The following is a 21,572-nucleotide window of genomic DNA, read 5'->3' on the forward strand; positions in this document are numbered from 1 at the left end:
TTAATCCTTTAATAAAAACGCAAAATTAGGGACCCCCCGAGTTTTAAGCTAGTTTAGGGAATCCGATCTCCTGTACGGAGTCACTTGGTAATCGTTTTGTTGCCGACGGTATGGCATTTTGAATTGGGCTTTTTAAGCGTAGATTTTAAAGCATAGCGAGCAGATTATCAATAGATGCATGTATGCAGTTTAAATCTGATTTGATAGTTATATACAAAGATGTAATCTATGGTATTGTTGCAGAATCACTACATTGTGTTGTAATTATACAAAAACGTTGCAAAATAAATCCTATAGACAATGTAACTTTCTTTGAGACAACTAGCAAACGCTAAATTTCTCATCTGTATTTGATTACATGTTTTATTTCTGGAAGAAGACACATTCTTGCGCATGTGAAGAGTCCAGTAAGTGTTGCCTGCATTAAAAGGATTATATAAAAACAGAAAGAGACCAGGAGGCAAACGTTCCATTTAATAAGAGCTTTATTTGAAATATTACAACATATAAAAAACTACATACAGTTGTTTCCACTTGCATAAAACGGGATTGGTTTCCAAAACACAATTAAAACATTTTAAAAAGGAGTTACAATGGCACTGCACAGTTTTGAACAAAAAAAGATTACAAAATGGCTCAACCACTTTACTACACACACATCAATATCAGCCAGCATGAGACACTGCGCTGAGGAATGAAGTAGATTTCCACTACATCCAAGGCTTTTAGTGCTGACGCTGGAAATCCCTCGCGGAGGAGGGAGGCAGCATTTGGGAAAACAGGCCACCAAAAATCATTCTGTCGTCTCCACCTTCTCCTGTTTCACGGTCTCTGCATGGAAAGATTAATAGTTAGACTAATTTGTGCGGTTACTCTGGTCTTGCAGACCTCCACTCAAAAACAAGTTTAATTCCTTAAGAAGCAATATGAAAAGCCACAGAGCAGTGCACTGCAGCCAAGAGCCTCGTCTTACCTGTAGAGTTTTCTTTCATCTTCTTGATCATGCATTTTTTGATCTCCAACCCAATGGCTTTTGAGAGAGGAGGCGGTACTGCATTGCCAACCTAGAGCAAGGAACAGAAAAAAGAAAAAATTCAAAAAGACTGCAAAGCCAACGCAAGCAGGTCGAAAACGATTGTCCTTTGCATGTCAAATGTTGTCCATTACACAGACTGGCTTACCTGTCTGTGCTTGTCCAAGACATTCCCAAAGAACCTGTAAGTGTCTGGGAATCCTTGGGACCGAGAGCACTCTCGCACACTGACCACTCTGTGCTGCTCGGGGTGAAGCACACGGCCCTGCAGGGAGAAACAGCAAAATCAAAAATACAGCAAACATAACATGGAACATTTTTCAAAACACATGGGGTCACAACACCTCCTCACTCCTTTTAACAGTTGTATCCAGATCAGAAAGTATTAAAAACCTTCAAATGGTTGTCCTACAGGAGTTCAAGTCCCAAGTCCATACCTGCTTGCCCATGGGCTCAGGGTTAGTCACGGTTGTGCTGAAGAACCCGTCCCACTCCAGTCTTCCATACAGGCCGGCCCAGTGGTTGTGTCTGTTCCCAGTGTGGGGCAGGCACCAGGGGATCAGGGTGTTAAACTGCCGGTCTGCTGGGTCACATGGCTTACCTGAACACAGGAGAGAGCTGTATGAGGAGGAGCACTGTATGGCTAGCCATATCTAGACTTGTGTTTGGTCTTTTAGAAAAACGAGCTTGTTTGTGGACTGGCATTATGGGGCAAATGGGAGCCATAACTATAAAAAGCGTGGTAAAGCAGAACAGGAGACAATCTTATAGGGCTGATGCATGTGAAAAAATAAAATCAAAATGTAGTGCTAAGACAATACAAATTTAAAGCATGGTACTGAATTGTTCATAACAGGTAAATTCTAACCACAAAACCAACCAGCCTTAATGTAGTTATTCACTTGTACACCTATAATTATAGCCAATTATACTGTGGTTGTAAGGGGACTATTCAGAAGCCAACATGCAGAAGCACTGAATGCAGTTAGGACTGGATTAAGCAGTGGGTGTATATTGAAGGGTTTGGTTCTGGTCTTGCCTCCTGCGCAGGTGCACACCCCTCGGAGCGCTCCGGTACTGCTGCGGCCGTTCTTTTTGTCCGGATGGGTGTAGCGCAGTTTCTTGGTCATGGTGCCGTCAGACAGGCGGACCTCCATGTTGGGCAGGTCACGCCAATCTGAACCCGGAGCCAGGGGGATGTGTCTCATTCGCGCCGCTACCAGCGCGCTCATGTCCTGGAATAGGTAGAGAAACGTTTAACAATTTAAACAGGATACTGCAGGCCAACTTGAAGGAAGTGTAAAAGCTGTATGTAGCAGATCTAATCCAAAGCAAATTTAGACACTAGGGGGTGAACTATGCATCAGCTGCAGAGCCAGAGACAATAGGACCTCAGGTTTTACATCTCAAAAGGACAGAGAACTCCTCAAAGGAGTTCAATGTATACTTGTTCACATTTACAAACATGCTGCAGATGAACCCTGCTTTTAAAAACACCTCTCCTAGACAGAGCCCCACCTTGCAGATGTGTTCCCGCAGGATGGGCTGGTACTGAGATCCGCGGATCTGCCTCTGGAACCAGGACTGAGGCTCTCCGTTGTAGGAGATCTCCAGCGCAGAGGCACCGTTCCGGATCTCAGGGAGGTCCGACATTGTGTCCCGCACCGTGATGGTCCTGTACGGGCCGCAGTTCACCCTGGAAGAACAGAAGTTACGCATCACTGTGATGCTAGAAGTCCACTAAACAGCAATACATTCACCACTAGCCACTATGTTACAATAAAAGCACACCCCACACCATAGTCTTAGATGCCAGGCCAGTCTTCAGGGATTACAAAACATTACAGCACTGGTTATGCAGGAGTTTAGTTTTCTTTAGAAGTAATGCATGTACAAACTCTACAGGATAATGGGAAGCACACATGCTTCTTTACAGCTGTGGCCAAGTTATGCATCACCTACAAATCTTATGTAAAAATCTGAAAAACTACAAAATGACATTGCAAGCACCTACTGGAAGCCATATTAGCAGTACAGTATTGTATGTTAAATTAATTTTGAAAATGGTGTCTATGGGGAAAACTACAAAGCGGTGTGCAATTCAATATGTCAAGGTAAAATTATTCAGCAGGTTTCATTCGACTTTGAATTATTCTATAGGGGAATGCTATAGGATCTTTTGGTCTCAGCTGTACAGCAGTTGGAGCCCTCTGTGGCGCGCGATACCTGGTGACATTGCTGACGTATCTCTTCTCTCCCACCACCACGCTGAGGGAGCAGGCGCGGGGTGCAAACACATGCAGGGGCTCGGGGTACCGGGGCAGCGTCTCTCCCGGGGCTGCAGCCAGGATGATCGCTCTCCTGCGGGTCTGAGCGACTCCGTACTGACCAGCCTGAAAACACATTTAAAAAAAAAAAAAAACACACGTTAGTTATCTGGCAGATACCTTTATCCAAAGTGACTTCTTACAGGTGCTGCAGGACAATAAGATTTCTCAAAATATTTTTTTTTTTTTTTTAATTAGTTTATTAGTAAATAATGTACAAAATAGCGACCACACCGGGTTGATCATGAATGGGATTAGTGGCTCAACATCAAGGTCTCACCTGCAGCACCCCAAAGGTACACTGGTAGCCCATTTGCACCAGACAGCGCAGGGTCAGCTTCAACACCATGGAGCGCTTGAAGGAGACAAAGTTCCTCACGTTTTCCAGCAGGAAGAATTTGGGCCTGTAGTAGTCACAGTAACTGGGGGGGGGAGGTAAACAGAAAGCAAGTTTGGAACAGTTTCCACATCACTCAGCAGTTTGCCTGCTCCTGAACTTTAATACTAATTCCTGTATTACTGTTTTAAACTGGCAGGAGGTGGGGGTTACAACATTGTGGAACCCTGCGTTTCATTAGAGTTAAACATGTAAATCTTAGTCAGCATTAGGAATTTAATTGTCATTACCAAATTGGACACCCGAGAAGAGATTTGGCACAGAGTGTAATCAATTAATTGAAACAAAAAAAAAACGAACACCCCACCCTGTAAAATTACATCAGTTTTACTATGGACATGTTTCTCAGTTGTGATTGAGATACATGAATTGCTCAACGTGTCTATTTGAACCCGGGCCCTCCTGGTTACAAGCCCTTTTCTTTAACCACTACACCACACAGCCTCCTACATATTTGAAATTGAAGGGGGAAAAGTACAAAACAGGACCCTAAAATTGCCATTTTATAAAGACGCAGTGCCTCTTCGATCCCAGCGAAAGAGTCAGGTTACGATGGCTACCTAAGATAAGACACCACCAGGGAGTTCTTGAACTTGGAATAGGTTCGGGAGTTGAATCGGTTCATGCCGCTGAAGCCTTGGCACGGAGGGCCCCCGCACAGCATCTCCACGTCCCCCTTCTGAGGCAGCCTCTGCCCCAGCGAGTTGGTCTCCTCTCCAGACATGACCAGCTTCAGCAGGGTGTTGCAGTCCTCCGTGAACACCGTGGTGCCCGGGTTGTTGAGACGGAATGCTTGGGCTGCGGGCTCCCACATCTCGATCGCCCAGTTAGTCTCAGAAATACCTGGAAGGCAAACCAATCGAAGTCACCAACCAGACTTTACAATAGGAGTCTATATCTTAGAACTGTGTATGAAAAACCATTAATATAGTGACCAAGTATGTCAAGTAAGGCTGGCTCGTGGGTATAGCTGACACAACCAGTTCGATCCCCTGCTTTGGATCTGTACAGTCTTGGCACCAAGCTCTTGGGAGTACATGCATTTTAATTCGACACCACTGTATTTGTTGGACTGAAGTGAAGTTACTTTTTCCAAGCTGCTTTGTTTTCTTGTAAACAGTTAAAAGCAACACACATGCTGGCTGGTTGCGCATCCTTGCGGATGACCATGTCGAGGGCCTGGACAGTAGCGCTGGTAGGTTCGGTTTTCTTTGACGTACCCGCTTGATGAAAGCCCTCAGACAGCCCCCCACAGCCAGAGAACACGTCCAGGGTGCGCAGCTTGGGCGGGTTCAGCTCCCGACACTCCTGCTCCATTGGAGCGGAGGACTTCCCTTTACCTTTTCCTGTTGAAAGAAAAGCAAAATATTTATCGTTCAGCTGTGACCAATACATAACCACCTACAACTGTAGGATTGACAAATATAGATCACGTATATTCAAAAACGACAAAATAATGCAAGAGTCTACCACAAGCCATAACACAGTGTTTCATGCTAGATTCAGAAGTGTCAGTCTTTCATGAAGCATATGGAAAACGACAAAGCAGTATGTAATTCAAGATGTTAACGTATGATTCAGCAGGTTTCATTCGACTATAACACTATGTGGTTCATTTTATAGGGCGATGCAAAGTTTTTGGTTAAAGCAGGCTTGTGCATTACCAAGTCAAACTAAAACCACCAAATGGCCTTTACTGTGCACAAACTTGATCTGGGTGTCAAGTCTTCAGTAATTATGTGGTGGAATGAAGCACCTTTAAGCAGGGCAATGAATAAACATGTGCATGATTGAGCAGTCTGCTTACCCTTGCCTTTTCCTTTGCCCTTGCCTTTGTTAAAAGCACTGCGAGCATGGTTGGGAGGATCTTCAAAGCTCTTAGTCTTGGGATTGTATGCCTGGAAATCCAAAAACATTAGTGGTTACACAATCACCACTTTGTGTACACGTGGGTTTCAAATCCTAGTGCAGGATCAGGGTTAATGTGACCGACATGCTATCTACTGGGAACCTGGGAAGAGTCAATTAACAAATGAAAGCCAAGTTCTGGATTAAGTGTGTGGGTCTGCCAATCTCCGCATGCAAAACAAGCCTAGCCTTGTGCGTGAAGAGATGCCAATAAGCCTCTTTACCGCGAGTGCAGTTCGGATAGCAGTTACCTCAAGGAAGTAAAACCTGTCCGGTCCCCCGTTGGAGTACTCCTGGACCGGCTCTACGAGATCCTCCGCGTACTCCACAGTGCAGCGGCCCTGAACATCCTTGAAGTCCACAGTGACCTCCTCGTCGCTCCAGTACAGCATGTTGATGTCAGTGTGGTAGCTTGACTTGGCTCCCTTGTGAGTGTTCTCAGGCCTGTACAGGGGAAGAGGGAGAAACTGCTTTACAACACTATATATTTAGCAGTTTTATATCCCTCTATATATCTATTTATTTTATAATGCAAAATCGGGAGGCTGTGGCTGCTTTAGACAAGACCTACAGTACATTTAACAGTTCAAGATCCTCTTCAGTCACTGTGAGCACAACTGTACCGTGTGAAGTTTCTTATTTGTGCATTCTATAATGCACATCTGTTTGTTATGGCAGGGCAACTTTCCAAGCAAGTTTTAATTTCAATTTGCAATTTGAAATTTATTTATAGGAGGCGGTGTGGTGTAGTGGTTAAAGAAACAGGCTTGTAACCAGGAGGTCCCCGGTTCAAAAATCGCAGCTCAGCCACCGATTCACCGCGTGTGACCCTGAGCAAGTCACTTAACCTCCTTGTGCTGCGTCTTTGGGGAGAGACATTGTTTTAAGTGACTCTGCAGCTGATGCACAGTTCAAACACCCTTGTCTCGTATCTTGTAAAGCGCTTTGTGATGGTGGTCCACAGTGAAAGGCGCTATATAAAATATAGAACTCAAATGAAAACATAGGTCTGCCCAAAAAAGAACCCCATTAAAAAGAAGCTGTACAACAGCTTTTAAAAATGCAGTTGTGTTGAAGTAGACCCAGGGTTGGGAATCCCTTTAGCACTCCAGCCCTTCCCCGTGCACAGGTCCCCCCCCCCCCCCTCAGCCCGTGCCATACCTGTAGTACTTGTAAATGCGCAGTTTGATGTCCGTCTCGTTGGCTTTGCCGTTGCTGCGCTTGGTGCAGAAGATCTCCTTGATGCGGCCCACGCGGAACGGCTCGGGGGCGTCCAGGTTGCTGCCCTTGATGTAGTCTGAAGACTTCCTGTAATACTCTGGGTACAGCTCCTCATCCACATCCTCCTTCCTCTGGGGTCGCTTCACTGGACTGCCAGACTTCACACTGCAGGAGGGAGGGAAAGTCAGGTCAGCTGGTGGCTAGGCATTTAAAAAGAACCATCACACCAGCATATATGCCTAGAATATAAACACTTGCTTTATAATAAAGCATTAGTTCTGCCTTGATATTTTGTGAATTCAGTTAGTCCATGCAAGCACAATTTTTACTGTGCAATGGTCTTTCACCATCTCACCGTTTGTGCAAATTACACGTGCATCAAAATTTGTCTGACAGACAGGTTAAAAACCAGCACTGATTGATCAAACCCCCAGTAACCCGTGCTTTACACCCATTTCTGGCCTCTCTCTCCGCACTCTACCTGAACGAAAAGGCTTCTGGCAGAAGATAGACTCCGTCCCCGACTCTGTACTGCTCCCCGCTCAGGCACGCCAGTGCGTACAAGGTTTTGTTAGAGGAGCTGTTTTCATCCAGGGGATCAAAGACTCTGGGGGTGTCCCGCTCCTCGATCTCAGCTTGGCGAGTGCAGCTGACACAAAACCTAAAAAAACAAAAAAGATGCTCTTCAGCACAATGAGAGTCATTTCAGTTTGGGCAAACAAAGCCTTGGAAAGAGCACATTTAACAGTAGAGTTCTGCTTTAGGACAAGGCTTGCCATGTTACCCCAATTTTATCTCACTGCCTTCCACCTCCTCCTCCAGACCCACCTGTTTAGACTGCGCTTGTAGATCTCTTGATCCGCCCCTCCTGTGTACTGTAGTCTGACCCAAGCACCACGTTACTGGCTCCTCATGCAAGGCTTTATCCTTGCACTGCTATGTCATCGTAGATATAATTGGTTGCAATCTTAACTGGCTGCATCTCACTTTAGTAGTACACTTTGCACTTACTGTAAACTTCATTGCATTTAAATATCTAACACCTGCATGCCAAACAGTTCCAGCCTATAGAGAACTTCTTTCCTGGAGATGCTTCATAACCGCAAGAATCCAGCCCATAACATGCATTTAAACAGCACTGTCCCCGTGTCACTCACGTGAACTTGCAGTCCTCCGACTGCGTGACTGTTGGAGGAGTCTCAAACCGGGCGTAGTCAGGCTGATACCAGAACTGATAGAAGTAGCTCTTCCCATCGTCTTCGCCTACTTTAGTGTCATCGATCAAGCCTCCCTGCCAGGGATTAAAAGGGAACGCTTCAGGAGGCAAGTTCCTTCCCCCATATTGGACAATTTAAAAAAAAGAAAAAAGCAACGGCATGCTTGCTCATGCAAATCAAAACACTTGACTGGAATTTCCTTCACACAATGGAATACTGTAGCAACACACACCCCCACATCACTTGAAATGCTTTTCAGCACCCAGAACTCTGGTGAGGCTATTACACTTTAGAAAGGAAACCGGATCTCTGTTTCTAAATACCTCCATAAACCAGTTCTCCGAAGGCCCTTTGTACGAGACGCTGACTTTGCCCTGGACGTAGGCCAGCTGCATATCCTCGCACTCGTCCACCAGGAAGAGCTCCAGAGGGTCAGAGGACTCCCCCAGGACAGTGTCTGTCCCTCGGCAGAACCAGTGAGCATGGAACATCTTCTCCGTGCCGTCGTCCCATAGGGAAGTAATCCTGAAGGCAGAAAGTTGCATTTTACAGCATTATAGATTTCCAACCTCCTGGATATTTCTCTAAACTGCGGCTCCAACAATCTAACTGCCAGGAGAGAACTCTGTACAAGTGCACTACACAGTCAATCAGTTACCCTGAGCTTTCACAATGCAGTTTAATCCAATGCACTGCTCTGGTCAAGGTGCTACAAGATTTCGCATTGTTGGTAAAACTCAGAATTCACCTTCTATAAAATACCAACCTTGCCAGGAAGATGGGCTCTGAAGGGTCGTGAGATCCAACCGAGACGCAGTCACCGACCTCCAAGACCTCGTCATCAACACGGACCTGCATGTAGTAATCCTTCTTCCCTACAGTCTGAAAGCATGAAAAACACACACAAGCGTTAACTGGCAGAGGTGGTTAGGATGCAAATCCCACAGGGAACCCGGTTTGCCAAGCCGTGTGACTCAAGGTTAGCAATTATACTGCTAAACTTTTGGCCATAGCCGTGCAATCACCTTATAGAATGAACTCTGTTTGCTTCAGAGGCTAATGAAGCCTGCTCAAATTAGTGTTCCACGTTTTGGGTTTTTATATTTAAAAATAAATAAATCTGGGAATTTTTCAGTTTTTTAGATATTAAAATAGGGATAGTAAAAAGGAAGGGGGGAATCTCAGTATATACACTTTACATGTGGAATATGATGCATAGCAGTTCCAGTTTCTGATTAATAATGTCCTTGGCATGTACGATTAAGTAGAATCTGCGCAAGCTGAAACCACACTGTCCCAAGTTAGCTGGTACTTTGCGAACGTTTGGGCAATGGCTGAGCTGACAGAAATAGTATCTACAGAAGGTATGAACATGACATCAGCACAAAACAAGCCAGGTTTGTTTGCATTGACAGAGCTGGGTGGTGCAAGCCATCGGGAGACGCGTGAATCACACTGGACATTTCCATCAATGTATTCCATACAAGTTTACCAACTAAAGCATCACCATTTTCTGTCAAATTTATGATTAAGATTGTTGGCGTTAGGCAGTGTTTTAGCCGACGGACAGACAGCACCATCGCCCGAAGTTACCAATGCATACCTCTCTGCAATAAACAGTGGCTGTCCAGCAAAGCACAGCTCTGACAAACTCATTAACAGTCATTCTGCGCTTTCTTTATTGAAGCGCATGTAAAAGCTGCATAAATGGATTGCTTGTCTCTCCGTTCACTTTGTTTTAGTTTAATGTGTCGCTTATTTTCAGTATGTTTTGTCACTGCAAACATGTACGTCAATGCAGCAGTATTTGCAACACTGTAAATCCTCTGCCTCACCTGACCCACTTCTGCTATTTCTATACTTTAAACCATTCTCTTTTTAACATTCATGAACTGACCTGCGTTCTTCCCATTCCTCATCCACTAAATATTATGTATTTGTGCAAGTACTTAGTTCTTGATCACACTAATATTACTACGCCCAACAATTGCCAATAAAAGTCAGGTGATAAGGCGTTTGTGAAGCGATAGAACCATGTTTGAATGTTATTTGATTCTCTGTAATAAGCATGTCAGAATCGAAATAGCGTATTTCCTGCAAAATAGTACCGGAAAAATACTGAGCAAGACAAAAATAATAGAAGTCAGTAAAAAAGGATGTCCAGTTAAATCTCGTAATTTTTCGGCAGAATTCAGAATAGAGCGCACCACACTATGAATGTTACATTAACATTACATTCCGCTTTGTAATTTTATACTGAACAGAAAATTTTACATTACAAAATCTAACATGAAATACTATTACAGCTTCTAGTAGATCATTTTGTAGTCCGATTACATGTTAAGATCTAAAAATTATGATCATATTTCTCAATCCTAAAATGCTAGGCGATGCAAAATTTTTGCTGTACTATTTTTCATAAAGACAAATTAACACCATTTCTAAATGCAAGCAGAGCGACAAGCAGTCATTCATTCCTGACTCGCAGCAGTAAAGAATTAGCAACTTGCAGAGCGATGATCAGCGACAGGAGTCGAGCTCAGAGCGCTGCAGGTGCACTTGGAGGGGATCTCTAACACAACTTGTACCTGGACAGGCTCTCCCATCCACGACATCTTGCCCTTGCTCTGTTTCTTCTTCTTCTTCACTTGGACCATCTTCTTTGGAGGGGTCTTAACAGGGAGCAGGTCCTCTTCCTCTACAGTCTCATCCTCCTCTGCCTCCTTCACGGCCAAGTTCGGACACCTGAGCACAAGGAGACCAGGACTGGGGTCAATTCCAATTCTCTTAAAATCAATCCAAACGCATCGCTGATCAAAACTGCAATCAGATGTATTCTGTTAACGAGCTTAAGTGGCAACAAAGTAATGTTTAAGTCAGTTTATTAGTCAATTGGATTGGCTTCAGAACGAAAAGCAGTTGAACAAAATCACAATTGGTCGCTAAAATAAGGAATTCGTATTTGAGATTTAATTGTAGCGATTGCTCGACTGCATTCATTCAAACCAACTGCAGTAACGCATCAGCACGAGAAGCTAATTTTAACAGAATACTGCCAACTGCAATTTTGATCAGTGATGCGTTAATGTATTAAAAAAGGAATTCAACAGGAATTGACCCCAACCCTGAAGGAGACAAACCTTTATTGCAAGCCAGTACGTTACAAGTTGCATCCCGCGAAACACTGAAAAAGATTGAGGAGGTTTACCTTCTCTTCTGGCACGCCTGTTTGAGGCGTCCACTCCCTCCGAATTTGATCATATCCTTGCAGGCATTGCATTTCCCGCAGTCGGGGGTCTGGCACACCTGCAAGGAAAACAAGACCACCGCATTGGAGAATACAAAAGCTTGCATTGAAAAGAGCTGCGATGTACATGGGAGCTGGTCCCGAGTTTGGGAAAAATTACAACCAAATCAAGTATTTCCCCCCCCGTTGCTGTACTGCAAACTCTCCTTCACACCCAGGCCTGCCCTTACCTCGCACACGCCACAGCGTCTCCGCTTCACCGCGTTCTCCTTGTCTTCCTGATCGATTTGGTCGGAGAAGAAGGCATCGAAGATCTGGGACACCAGCTTGGTGGTGGTGGCTTTGGTGGGTCCCTTGTCCTTATCGATTTTGGTCGGGTGCCGGATGGCTTGTCTCCGAGCTGCCCGCCTGTGGGAAAGAGACGGGACACCATTACAAAGCATTCAGAAGTTCAGGGTGCACCTTGGTGAATGGGATAGCGGGGGGTCCATGCACAGAATGAGTTTAATGTTTCCCTACGCTAGTGAAACATGTTACTGGAGCTCATTGCAAAACTGTTTCTGAAGCCACAGGAATTGCAGGATCTATCTATAAATAAAACACCCGCACAAGCAGTGCTTTACTTGAAACTGCAGGCATCAGCATGGCCCTTCGCTTGATTTCATTTCGCTTGATAAAGCAGTTTCACAAAACAGGTAGATATGTCAGTTACACCTACCAGTACAGTAACATGCTGCATAAAAGGAAGCCAAAGAAATGTTAACACTACTGGTTGAAGCACAGATTACACGTTAAGTTTCAGAGCAGGGGTCAATTCATGTGGGTCGACAGCAAGACAATAGCCAACGACTAAAGTACCCCTTTGCAACTCAAGATCCTCCCAACTGGTTTTACCTCTTCCCCAGGGTCACCCCAGCCAGTTTGATCAGGTCCCTCATGCAGGGAGTCACAATGATGGGCTGCTCATCAGAGTCGCCGGCCTCGTCGTAGCTCTCCACCTGCTCCACCACGAACTGGGCGTGGCGCAGCAGGGTGTCCTCTGTGAACTTGTTGAAGTTCAAGCCAGCAGGGGGCACTGTGGTCTAACACCAAAAAAAAAAAAAAAAAAAAAAGCCAAAACCAGGTTAAGCATGCAAACGCTGCAGTTCACTGTAAGTGTCAGGACCACAACACTGATCACAGCGAGTTTAATCCTTTCATTCTACTTCTGTATGAACACATGCCGTTGGAAATCGCGTTGCGACTCCTAGGTTCTGCTGGGGTAGTGAACAAATGTGCGCAACATACAAATTGTTTAAAACAAACGTCCCTTTCCAGTATATCAATGAGTATTCTTCAGCGTGACAATTCGGGACTGAAAGGGTCAAGTGCTTGAGGGCACATTTCATATTAGGAGTTTGATTTATTGAAGAGGTTACTCCCAGTGCTGGTGTAACCAGTTCAGAAATTAAGGAACATGGTTGCAACAAATAGCAGGGCTCCAATAGCTTAAACTGTTTGTACAAGCTCAGAGCGAAGCCTATAGCTCTGGCAAAGTTTTGCAGCACCTCTATAGAATGAACTAACTTTGCTTCAATGCCAAGTGAAACCTGCCGAACTAGGTTACCATTCAAATCAATGTATTTTATATAGTGCCTTTCATAGTGGACCACCATCAAACGCTTTACAAGACAAGCCAACAAGAAAATCCATAATACTTTAACCATTATGAATTATAGCGCTTTGTAGTTGTCACATTTTCAGTTTAAGTGTGTGAATTCTGAAATTTAACAACAAATATAGTCTAGTGGAAGCTATAATACTTTGTAATATAACTTTGTAGCTGATTACATGTTAAATAAGATCCTAGTCATGTTCATAGTTTAAACTCTAGGTGATGCACAGATCCACATGCACACACTGCTTTGCAATGGCAGCACCCCCATTCTCTGGAGATGGTTAATCACCTCAATTTTGTTGAGCAGGTCCTCATAGGTGACCTCTGGGTTCTTCTGCAGGAACTGCACGACAATCTTACTCATGTAGATCTTCTCCTGCATCAGAGCAAAGATGGGCGCATACTCCTCGCTGGGGTCCATCAAGATGTAGTCAGCGAAAGCTAAGGAGGGACCCCAAAAGAATTAGCAACTCCTGCACACGCATGGGCAGCTGTGCCCAGGAAACGACATCACCCTTAAAAGAAAAAGAAAAAACCCACCAACAAGCCTCCATACCTGTAGTGAAGCCAATCAAAGCCTTTTCTCCACCGTCAAACCCAGTTATCCACCAGGCATTGATGGGCCCAAGCTTCTTAGCAGGAACGCCACCTGAGGAAAGAGGGCAACTTCATAGAAACTAAGGCAGTAATGAACTAGTCAAGAAGTCAACACTTTGCAGACTAGTTGAAATGATTAGTTAAACCGCTGAATTGACTGACAGTGTTATATATTCTCTAAACCACTGTGCATAAATTGTTTTGCAGCTCCAAAGGTCCGATTAATTTCAAAATGATCAGCCATGTGCCATATCGATAGATTGGATTTCCACTTTGATTAGGCGTGGCTGCATTTCAGCCACAGAAATAGCAGCTGGTTGAATTTGTTATTGGCGTTTGATAGAGTACAGAACAAAACATGTACACGTGAAACTAAAGTAAAAATAAGAACAGTGCAAAGTGACAGGGTCCCTCTGGATATTTATTATGGGGTCTTTAACAGAAGTTTAATTGTTACCCCTGTACAAGCAAATTGAAAAAGAGACAGCCAACGCACCGTCCATACAAGGGTTGTCATCATAGATTGGTTTCACGACACAACTGAAGTACAGCTCCACATTCTTCTCAATCAGCCCGGAGTCAAAGGGGCAGAGGTGGCCTTTCCTGTCATAGATGCTGCAAGACACAGAAAACTCAGGTGAGCGCAGGGCAATGTGGGGAGCAAAGCCGCCCACCACTGTTGCTCAGCAGGCTGGTCTCACCTGAAGTTTGTGATTTTGTGTTGAGGCAGGTCGTCGTAGCTCTCAAACCCGTCTTCGTTGGCATCGAAGAGAGACAGCCTCTCATTGGTCAGCATCTCGGGCTCATCCAGCTGTAGCAAAAAAAGAACCAGCAGTCAATCTGTTTTCACGTGAATGTAGACAGAGTTGAACTCTATACAGAAACCTAGGAAGGGTTGTATGTGAAAGACTGTGCACAGTGTAGGTCGAACGCTATACCAAGCCAACACCTTTTGCTTGGCACCTGTTAGGCAGGCAAAATTGAAAGCATGACTGGATTGTGGACAAGCAATCTTGCTAGCAGTGACAGAAGTTTGGTGGAAAAAATAAATGAGCCACATAATACGCTGTGCGACGGGCACAAGTGTAAAAGGGACCTCATTTTTTAAAACAGGAACCCCAAAAGCAGTTCTAGAATACAAGGAGATGCCTAGGAGCGGTCGACACGTACAGCATTATCCGGATCACCCTGGAAAAACCGGAGGTCTGTGTCGTCCAGGTATTGCCGGCAGTCTGGGCATTTTGGAGGCGGGGTCTGCAAAAACAAAACAAGTCAGAATGTTTAAGACAGCTGGGTGCTGAAGTGAAAATCAGCATTGCACAGGTGTCAGTTATTAGGACAGTCTAGCAAGATTTCAGGTTGCACAATTACAGAATAAATTCGTACTGGACGCTCACCTTAGCTGGCAGTTCGGCTTTTGGCGTCTGTGTAGAGGCTGCCTCATCGGCGTCTGACCTGGAAGGAGGAAGATGGTTAAAGCACATTGCGTTCATGATGTGCGAACTTAAAGTGAGCGAATCAACTTTGTTAAACACACTCCACTCACTTTTGGGTAGGTTCGACTTTCAACCTCTTTTCATCTTGTGCCTTGAAGAAAAACAAACAGTTCTCTAAAAAGGCTGCTGCAAATCACCCCTGCCCATGGATTACCAAGCAAACTACGTGAAACGTGAAGCCTTGCATAAATATGTGATAAGTTCGCATAAAGCAGAGATGAAACGCAATCTTATCTCCAGCCAATATCAAAACTGGGCCCATCAGCAATCTACAAGTGTATAATTCCACTGCATGCATCAGCTAGCTTTCCTGACAGAATAAATGAATAGCAGCATGGTAAGTGTACGACTTCCACGGACATCCAGATGTACCTTTTCTTCAGTGTTTGCTGAGACGTCACACTCCTCCTTGGCTGGTTCACTTTCTCCATTCGCCTCTTCAGATTTGCGCTTCTGTGAGCTGCACACAAGTTAGGAAGAACTTGGGTATCGTTCTGCATTGTTTTTATTGCATAGATAACACATGCATTACCAGCAGGTGATAAAATGGGGCTTTAAAGTAATCAAAACGTGGGACCCCGGTCACGATCGGCAGTGACACCCTGATCAATGATGTGTTGGCACGGATTAAAGATTAAGGTTTTAAGAAACAGTAACTTTATAATAAACAGATATCCAACAATCTATATAAAGTGACTAAGCCAAGTAAAATCTCCTCGTTACATAAAAGCTTTAGCAGTTGGCTGATCCAACATTTTTCCACTACAAAGGTAACAGATAAATGTAGCATTCACACATGTTGCAGAATGAAGCGCACAGTGTACTTACACTTTAGAAAACATTGACAAGATTGACAGCTGTTTGCCAGAATTTCTTGTGACCCTTGAGCTAGCTGGAGACTCTGCAAGAAACAAAAACGGCAAGACAGAGGCAACCAGGTTTAATCAAATTCCTTTTAAAATCAATTCCCTTCAAAAAGAACAGTTAAACAAGTCTTGCGTTTAACTGCCTTCGTTCGAAGCCAACCTGAGACTAATAGGGATTTCAATTTAGGTAATTCATTGCTACTGTTGCAAGAAGCTCATTAAGATCAACACTGCTGGAATTGATTAAAAGGGAATGGTAACTGGAAACAGATTAAACAGGAACTGACCCCAACTCTAAACATAAAAGCACACTCATTTGCAAGTCCAGACGCACAGAGCAGCAAGACTCGGACTCACTTTTCCCATCCACTCCCGTTCTGCTCCTCCTACCCCCACGAGGCTTAGCAGCGCTGGGAGACTGGACTCCCTCCTCCTGGGCGTCCATCGCGTCTTCATCCTCCTGTCCGTTCGCAGGGGTGCAGTCCTCGTCGCTGGCGACAGCCCCGTTCTCGGAGCAGCCGTTCGCCTTTCCGTTGAGCACCGCGCTTCCATTCTCGGACGCCAGCTCCTCACTGAGCAGCGTCTTGACTTGAGATAAATACCCCTCCTGCAAGCCAGGACACGTGTAAAGGAACGCTTACTGACCGCATAGGGAGCTTGTAGAGATAGTGTTTCAACACCATCACAACACGGCTTTAAGACAGTCGAGCACAGTGCGCGTCACGTGCCTGCCGTTAGGAATGCAGACTCTTGCACCACTGATGAAGCAGGAGACAATCTTCCCTGTTGCAGTATAGATGTCTTTGTACTGAAGCAGCTTCACAATTCATTTTTTACATACTTACTTCTGAAAGCTCCTTCTTCTGTAGCTTGGTCTCCAGATCGCTGAGCTGATTCTGGGCATCTGCTTGTAAAAAGCCATGCACCAAACCCAGCTTCTCTTTCACACAGTCCTAGGTGAAATATTGAAGTATATACAGTTATGGCCAAAAAAGCTTAGCATCACCCTATAGAATGAACTAATCTTGTTTCACAGTTTAAACAAACCAGCTGAATAATGCCACAGCAACATATTTAAAGTACATACAGCTTCGCATTGTTCCTATAGAAAGAGACAAATTGAAAAAAATGCAACATTTCAAAATCTAACATGGAAACCTACTGTACCACTATTATGGCTTCCTGTAGACATTTGCAATATTTTGCAGCATCTTTGATTACATAATGTTAAAAGCCCTAATTATTTTCATGCATTTATTTTTAAAATGTCTCAATCCTAAAATTTTAGGTGAATCAAAACGGTTTGGCCAGAGCTGTGCAGATTCAAGAAGGACATCAAGTTATTCTCCCATCTATACTGAAGCCATCTCCTCTCGCTGTTAAGTTAGGCAACTTGAAACAGGATTTATTACGCAGGACTAATCAAGGCAACCGACTTCCATGCATGCATATCTACAGGTGAAGGCAGGCTGGCAGGTTTGTGAGCTGGATGTCTTAACATGATAAGGAAACCAAGAACTAATTCTGATCAATGAGACAAAACAGGTCTAGTGTAAAGTTATGCATGCTGGAAAGCCATGGAAAACGACCTGTGGACCAGGCTGCAGTTTTGGTTAGGCAAATGCTGTAAAATACACTTGAGATTTGATATACTGTGTATGTATATGTAACCTACCTTTTCTGCTAGACCATCGCGATCTTTATCCAAAGCCTGAAGTCTGTAAAGAAACACCAAGCAAGGTTTGAATATTCAGTGGGTCACAGACTTCTGCCAAACAGCGCAATTCGAAATTTAATTTCCTCCCCACTGCCAAGCTTAGGATCAAACGTCTTTGCATTTAAGACTACAAAAGAAAAAAAATATCAGTAACGGCACAAGATAGCGAGGGTTTTAGGAGTCAGGTAGTTGATCTGCTTGTGTGTAGTTATTTTGCTACCATTGCAATCAATGAACACACACCAGACAACCACGCTCGCAACCCCCCACCCCTGACTCAAAACGCAAAGGGTGAACATGACATTACAAACTTCCAACGAAATCCGGGTTTAGCCCGGACTCAGCATCTGTCATCGTCACCAAACACTGCGATCTGGCTACCCGGTATGATGAATGCTTATCGGCGTGCAGATTACGCGTTAATAACTCACAGGACGACTCCAGACATACTCGGGCAGTACAGCTAGCACCGGCGCTAGGATGATGCTTAAAATTAATTGCACTTCACCTAATGAACAAATCCGCGCATCACGCAACGCTCCGGTTATATTACTGGACAATATTTAAATACATTACAGTGTTAAACCATAGCGTGCGTGCATGCATTGTGGCATTAATATACACGCTATCTCGACGCTGGATTACAAATTAAAGGCAGTCTGGGCATCGCTGCCACCGCACGTCATAATCTTCAACCCCCCCCACCAAAAAAAAAAAACATGCCAGGATTGGCGCCAAATCTGCAATAACAACAGATCCCGCTCAAAATAAATAAACAAACAAGCAATCAAGCGAGCGAGCAGCGGCGCGGTAAGCGATCGGCGTCAGGTGACAATTCAACGGGAAAGCGGAGCATTTAAAAACAGCGATAATAATAATAATAATAAGAATAATAATAATAATAATAATAATAATAAAACCCGTGATCGAAACGTGCCTGATCCTGACGTCTTCTGGGATAGCGAAGGATGTCTTGGCCGGCATTTCCAACTCTGAATAAATAAATAAATCTAAAACACAAACGCGTGTGATATATATATATATATATATATATATATATATTAAAAATAAAAAATAAAATAAACTAATTAAAGCGAAACCGTACAGACGTGTTTAAAACGCAGGCGCGCGCTCAGCTCAGCGCGAGACGCTTCTTATAGAATCTATACGCAGCGGCGCGCGGGCCGCCTTTTCCCGCGGAAATCGGGGTACCCCGGGACTTTACCACAGATCAAACGCGGAGGGGAGGCTTGTGTCAGAAAAAAAAAAAAAAAACGCAAACGAGACTGCTTTATTTGTAATATTACAGCGGGAGTAGGTTGATGATATTCTGATAGAAGATACCAGCTCCCTTCCTCAACTATTATGTGTAAAATTATTAAAATGGTCGAAGTGTATTGTATTCGCTCTCCCCTTTCTCTTAAAGTGGATACATCTGACAACCTACCCTGGGTTTTACCATGCAATGAAAAGGGGGGAGGGGAGAGTTTTTTTTAAACTATACGTACAGTTGTAGAAATAACTTGAAACAGGTAATATTTATTTAAAGTATAAAAGTATACATCGATGTTTACACAGCAGGTAATTACGTTGTAAATTCCTAAATTTACATTTTTTGGACGCCCCTTGAAAAAAGAATAAATAAAACGGTCCTACATTTTGGGAGAACCCAACTGCTAACCATTAGGGGACTCTGTTGCCTGCATTGGTTAAAAACAATGAGCTGATCGCGTTAGGCATTTAAACCAAACATTGTTTAGCGTCTTAATAATGATTTCAAGACATTTAAAACATTAGTGTTGAAAGACATGCCTGTTTTATTATTATAACATGTGTTTGGTATTAAGTGCTACCCTTCTGATGTGAGAATGAGTTTGTTCTAGTGTACTCTCCCTGACACTAAATTAATAATAATAATAATAATAATAATAATAATAATAATAATAATAATAATAATAATATTGTTGACACTGGTATAGGTGTGAATTTTTTCGTTGGTTTACCTGTGTCCAGGTAAACCAGCGAGCCCTCCCCCCCATTGATATCGGGGTACCAGATTTAAACAGAGAAACACCGGTAGGTTTTTTTTTGTTTGTTTGTTTGTTTGTTTGTTTGTTTGTTTTTTTTTTAATTTCTTCTTCCATGCACCGGCGCCGCAGCAGCTCTGAGCTGGTTAAAGTAACTGTGTAACAGTAGCACACACATTGGGTGCCTCTCCTGGGTGCATCGCGTTGAGGGTGTAGATGCGAATTCCCTGCTTCCCTAGTCGTGCACTGTCAGTTTGATCTGAAGCAGGTCACCCAACACTCACAAGCATGCAGCTGTCATTGTGGTCTGATCAAAGCATGTGAAATGTGCAAAAAGCCAGGTTCTAATATAACGCCACTTAGTTTACTCACTTTTCAATCAGTGAATATAGTTTTGAATTAGTTCTGTTTCATTTTTAAAGGCTTTTAATGCAAAGTTACCAATACCTTTGTAGTGGGCAAATATTAGACCCGTACCTATATTATATTATATAATATATATATATATATATATATCTATATATAATATTTATATATATAATATATATATCTATATATCTACTATCTAATAGATATATCTATAATATATAGATAGATATCTATTTATATATAATATATATATATAATATATATATATTATATATATATATATATATATATATTATATATATATCTATATAATATATATATCTATATATAATAGATCCTATCTATCTAGATAGATTCTAAAAAACAACTTGATGGTCTTTGTTGCACGCAACAGAAACAGTGCGTTCTTTGTCACAGTAATCAGTGGCTAATGAACGGTTTCTAATTCATATTCCCAGGTTGCAGGGTGGGCAACCAAAGTCTGCCGTTGTCCACAGAAACCTCGTATCGATCTGCTAGGGACGTGTACTTGGACGCAGTTAAATGCGTGGCATCGAGTGGACAGTCCGGAGCACAAGTGCCACGTTCTGCGCAATAGCTCAGAAGGCCAGCGTTCAGTGCAAGGACTGGACAGGCACCCTGAGGAGAGTAAATACAGAAGCACGCTTCGGTACAGTCCAGGAGCACACTGACTCGTTTCCTTTAGCTTTTATTGCATTGCTTCTGTTCGCTCTGTGGATGAACAGCTTTCTTAAAAGTCACCCGGCTTCTGAACAAGCTGGGTCCCCATCTCAGTGGCTTTGTTGAGCACCTTACTGTAAAAAAAAAAAAAGGTTTTAAATGCATTTATAGTTTCTACTGGCATCTGAAGACTTTTGAGGTATTGAAAGCTTGTCGTTTTTATATCCTAGTCGAGCTAACAAACTGTATACAATCTTAACATCGAATATCACTGTAAACCTTGAGTAACAAGAACATGGAAATAAGACTCAATCCATAGCAGTTTGATCCATTCCAGATTTTACTTTGAGACTAGCTTCAGTGTATAAAACAATCCTCACAGTAAAACATGGAATGGATCGAACTGCTATGCAATGGGAGTCTGTTTTTCATCACTGTTATGGGACGGGCTACTTGACAACAGCGAGAAGACAGAAGAGGCAACTTCCAGTTTGTGTGAACTCTATGGAAGTTGCCATAACTTTGAAAAAAAAAAAAAAAAATGCCTTTATTAAATGGATACCTAGATAGGAAACTTAACATAATACAATATTGTGCAGACAGTGAGTGAACGGTGATATAGAGCAGGCATTGCATTTAAACGCTGTCAGGTTAGGAATGATCCAGTATGACTTTTTGCTTCGTTGTTCGTCTTCACGTTTATTCAATACATTCTGAATCAGTTTTTTTTTTTTCTATTTGTTAGTGAATGGCTTTTTTCAATAGATGGGTTGAGCCAAACCAAAGGCTCTTTGGGGGAGGGCGGGGGGTAT

At 43.3% G+C, this 21,572-nt stretch overlaps 1 protein-coding gene across 2 annotated transcripts; it reads right to left on the reverse strand.

The window, feature by feature from the left end:
- Window positions 1-467: 467 nt before the first annotated feature.
- dnmt1 (DNA (cytosine-5-)-methyltransferase 1) lies at window positions 468-18,888 on the reverse strand. 2 transcript variants are annotated; one of them, XM_041242028.1, is made up of 35 exons: window positions 18,621-18,888; window positions 17,642-17,684; window positions 16,812-16,919; window positions 16,324-16,573; window positions 15,929-16,001; window positions 15,473-15,560; window positions 15,151-15,191; window positions 15,002-15,059; window positions 14,775-14,858; window positions 14,306-14,415; window positions 14,101-14,219; window positions 13,564-13,656; window positions 13,297-13,448; window positions 12,245-12,432; window positions 12,069-12,083; window positions 11,581-11,758; window positions 11,312-11,409; window positions 10,692-10,848; window positions 8,870-8,985; window positions 8,427-8,628; window positions 8,044-8,177; window positions 7,368-7,547; window positions 6,827-7,051; window positions 5,917-6,109; window positions 5,565-5,655; window positions 4,978-5,103; window positions 4,318-4,600; window positions 3,641-3,782; window positions 3,260-3,426; window positions 2,552-2,729; window positions 2,073-2,268; window positions 1,471-1,634; window positions 1,182-1,298; window positions 974-1,064; window positions 468-831 (listed from the first exon to the last, which is right to left on the reverse strand). In XM_041242028.1, the coding sequence occupies exons 1-35, from the start codon at window positions 18,665-18,667 to the stop codon at window positions 794-796; spliced, it is 4,545 nt and encodes a 1,514-aa protein (XP_041097962.1). In that variant the 5' UTR covers window positions 18,668-18,888; the 3' UTR covers window positions 468-793. The 2 variants fall into 2 exon arrangements, with proteins under 2 accessions (XP_041097962.1, XP_041097963.1); XM_041242029.1 differs by lacking the exon at window positions 12,069-12,083 and having other exon boundaries at window positions 18,621-18,887.
- Window positions 18,889-21,572: the final 2,684 nt, after the last annotated feature.

Source organism: Polyodon spathula, unplaced genomic scaffold (assembly GCF_017654505.1).
Source record: "Polyodon spathula isolate WHYD16114869_AA unplaced genomic scaffold, ASM1765450v1 scaffolds_892, whole genome shotgun sequence".
NCBI lineage: Eukaryota > Metazoa > Chordata > Actinopteri > Acipenseriformes > Polyodontidae > Polyodon > Polyodon spathula.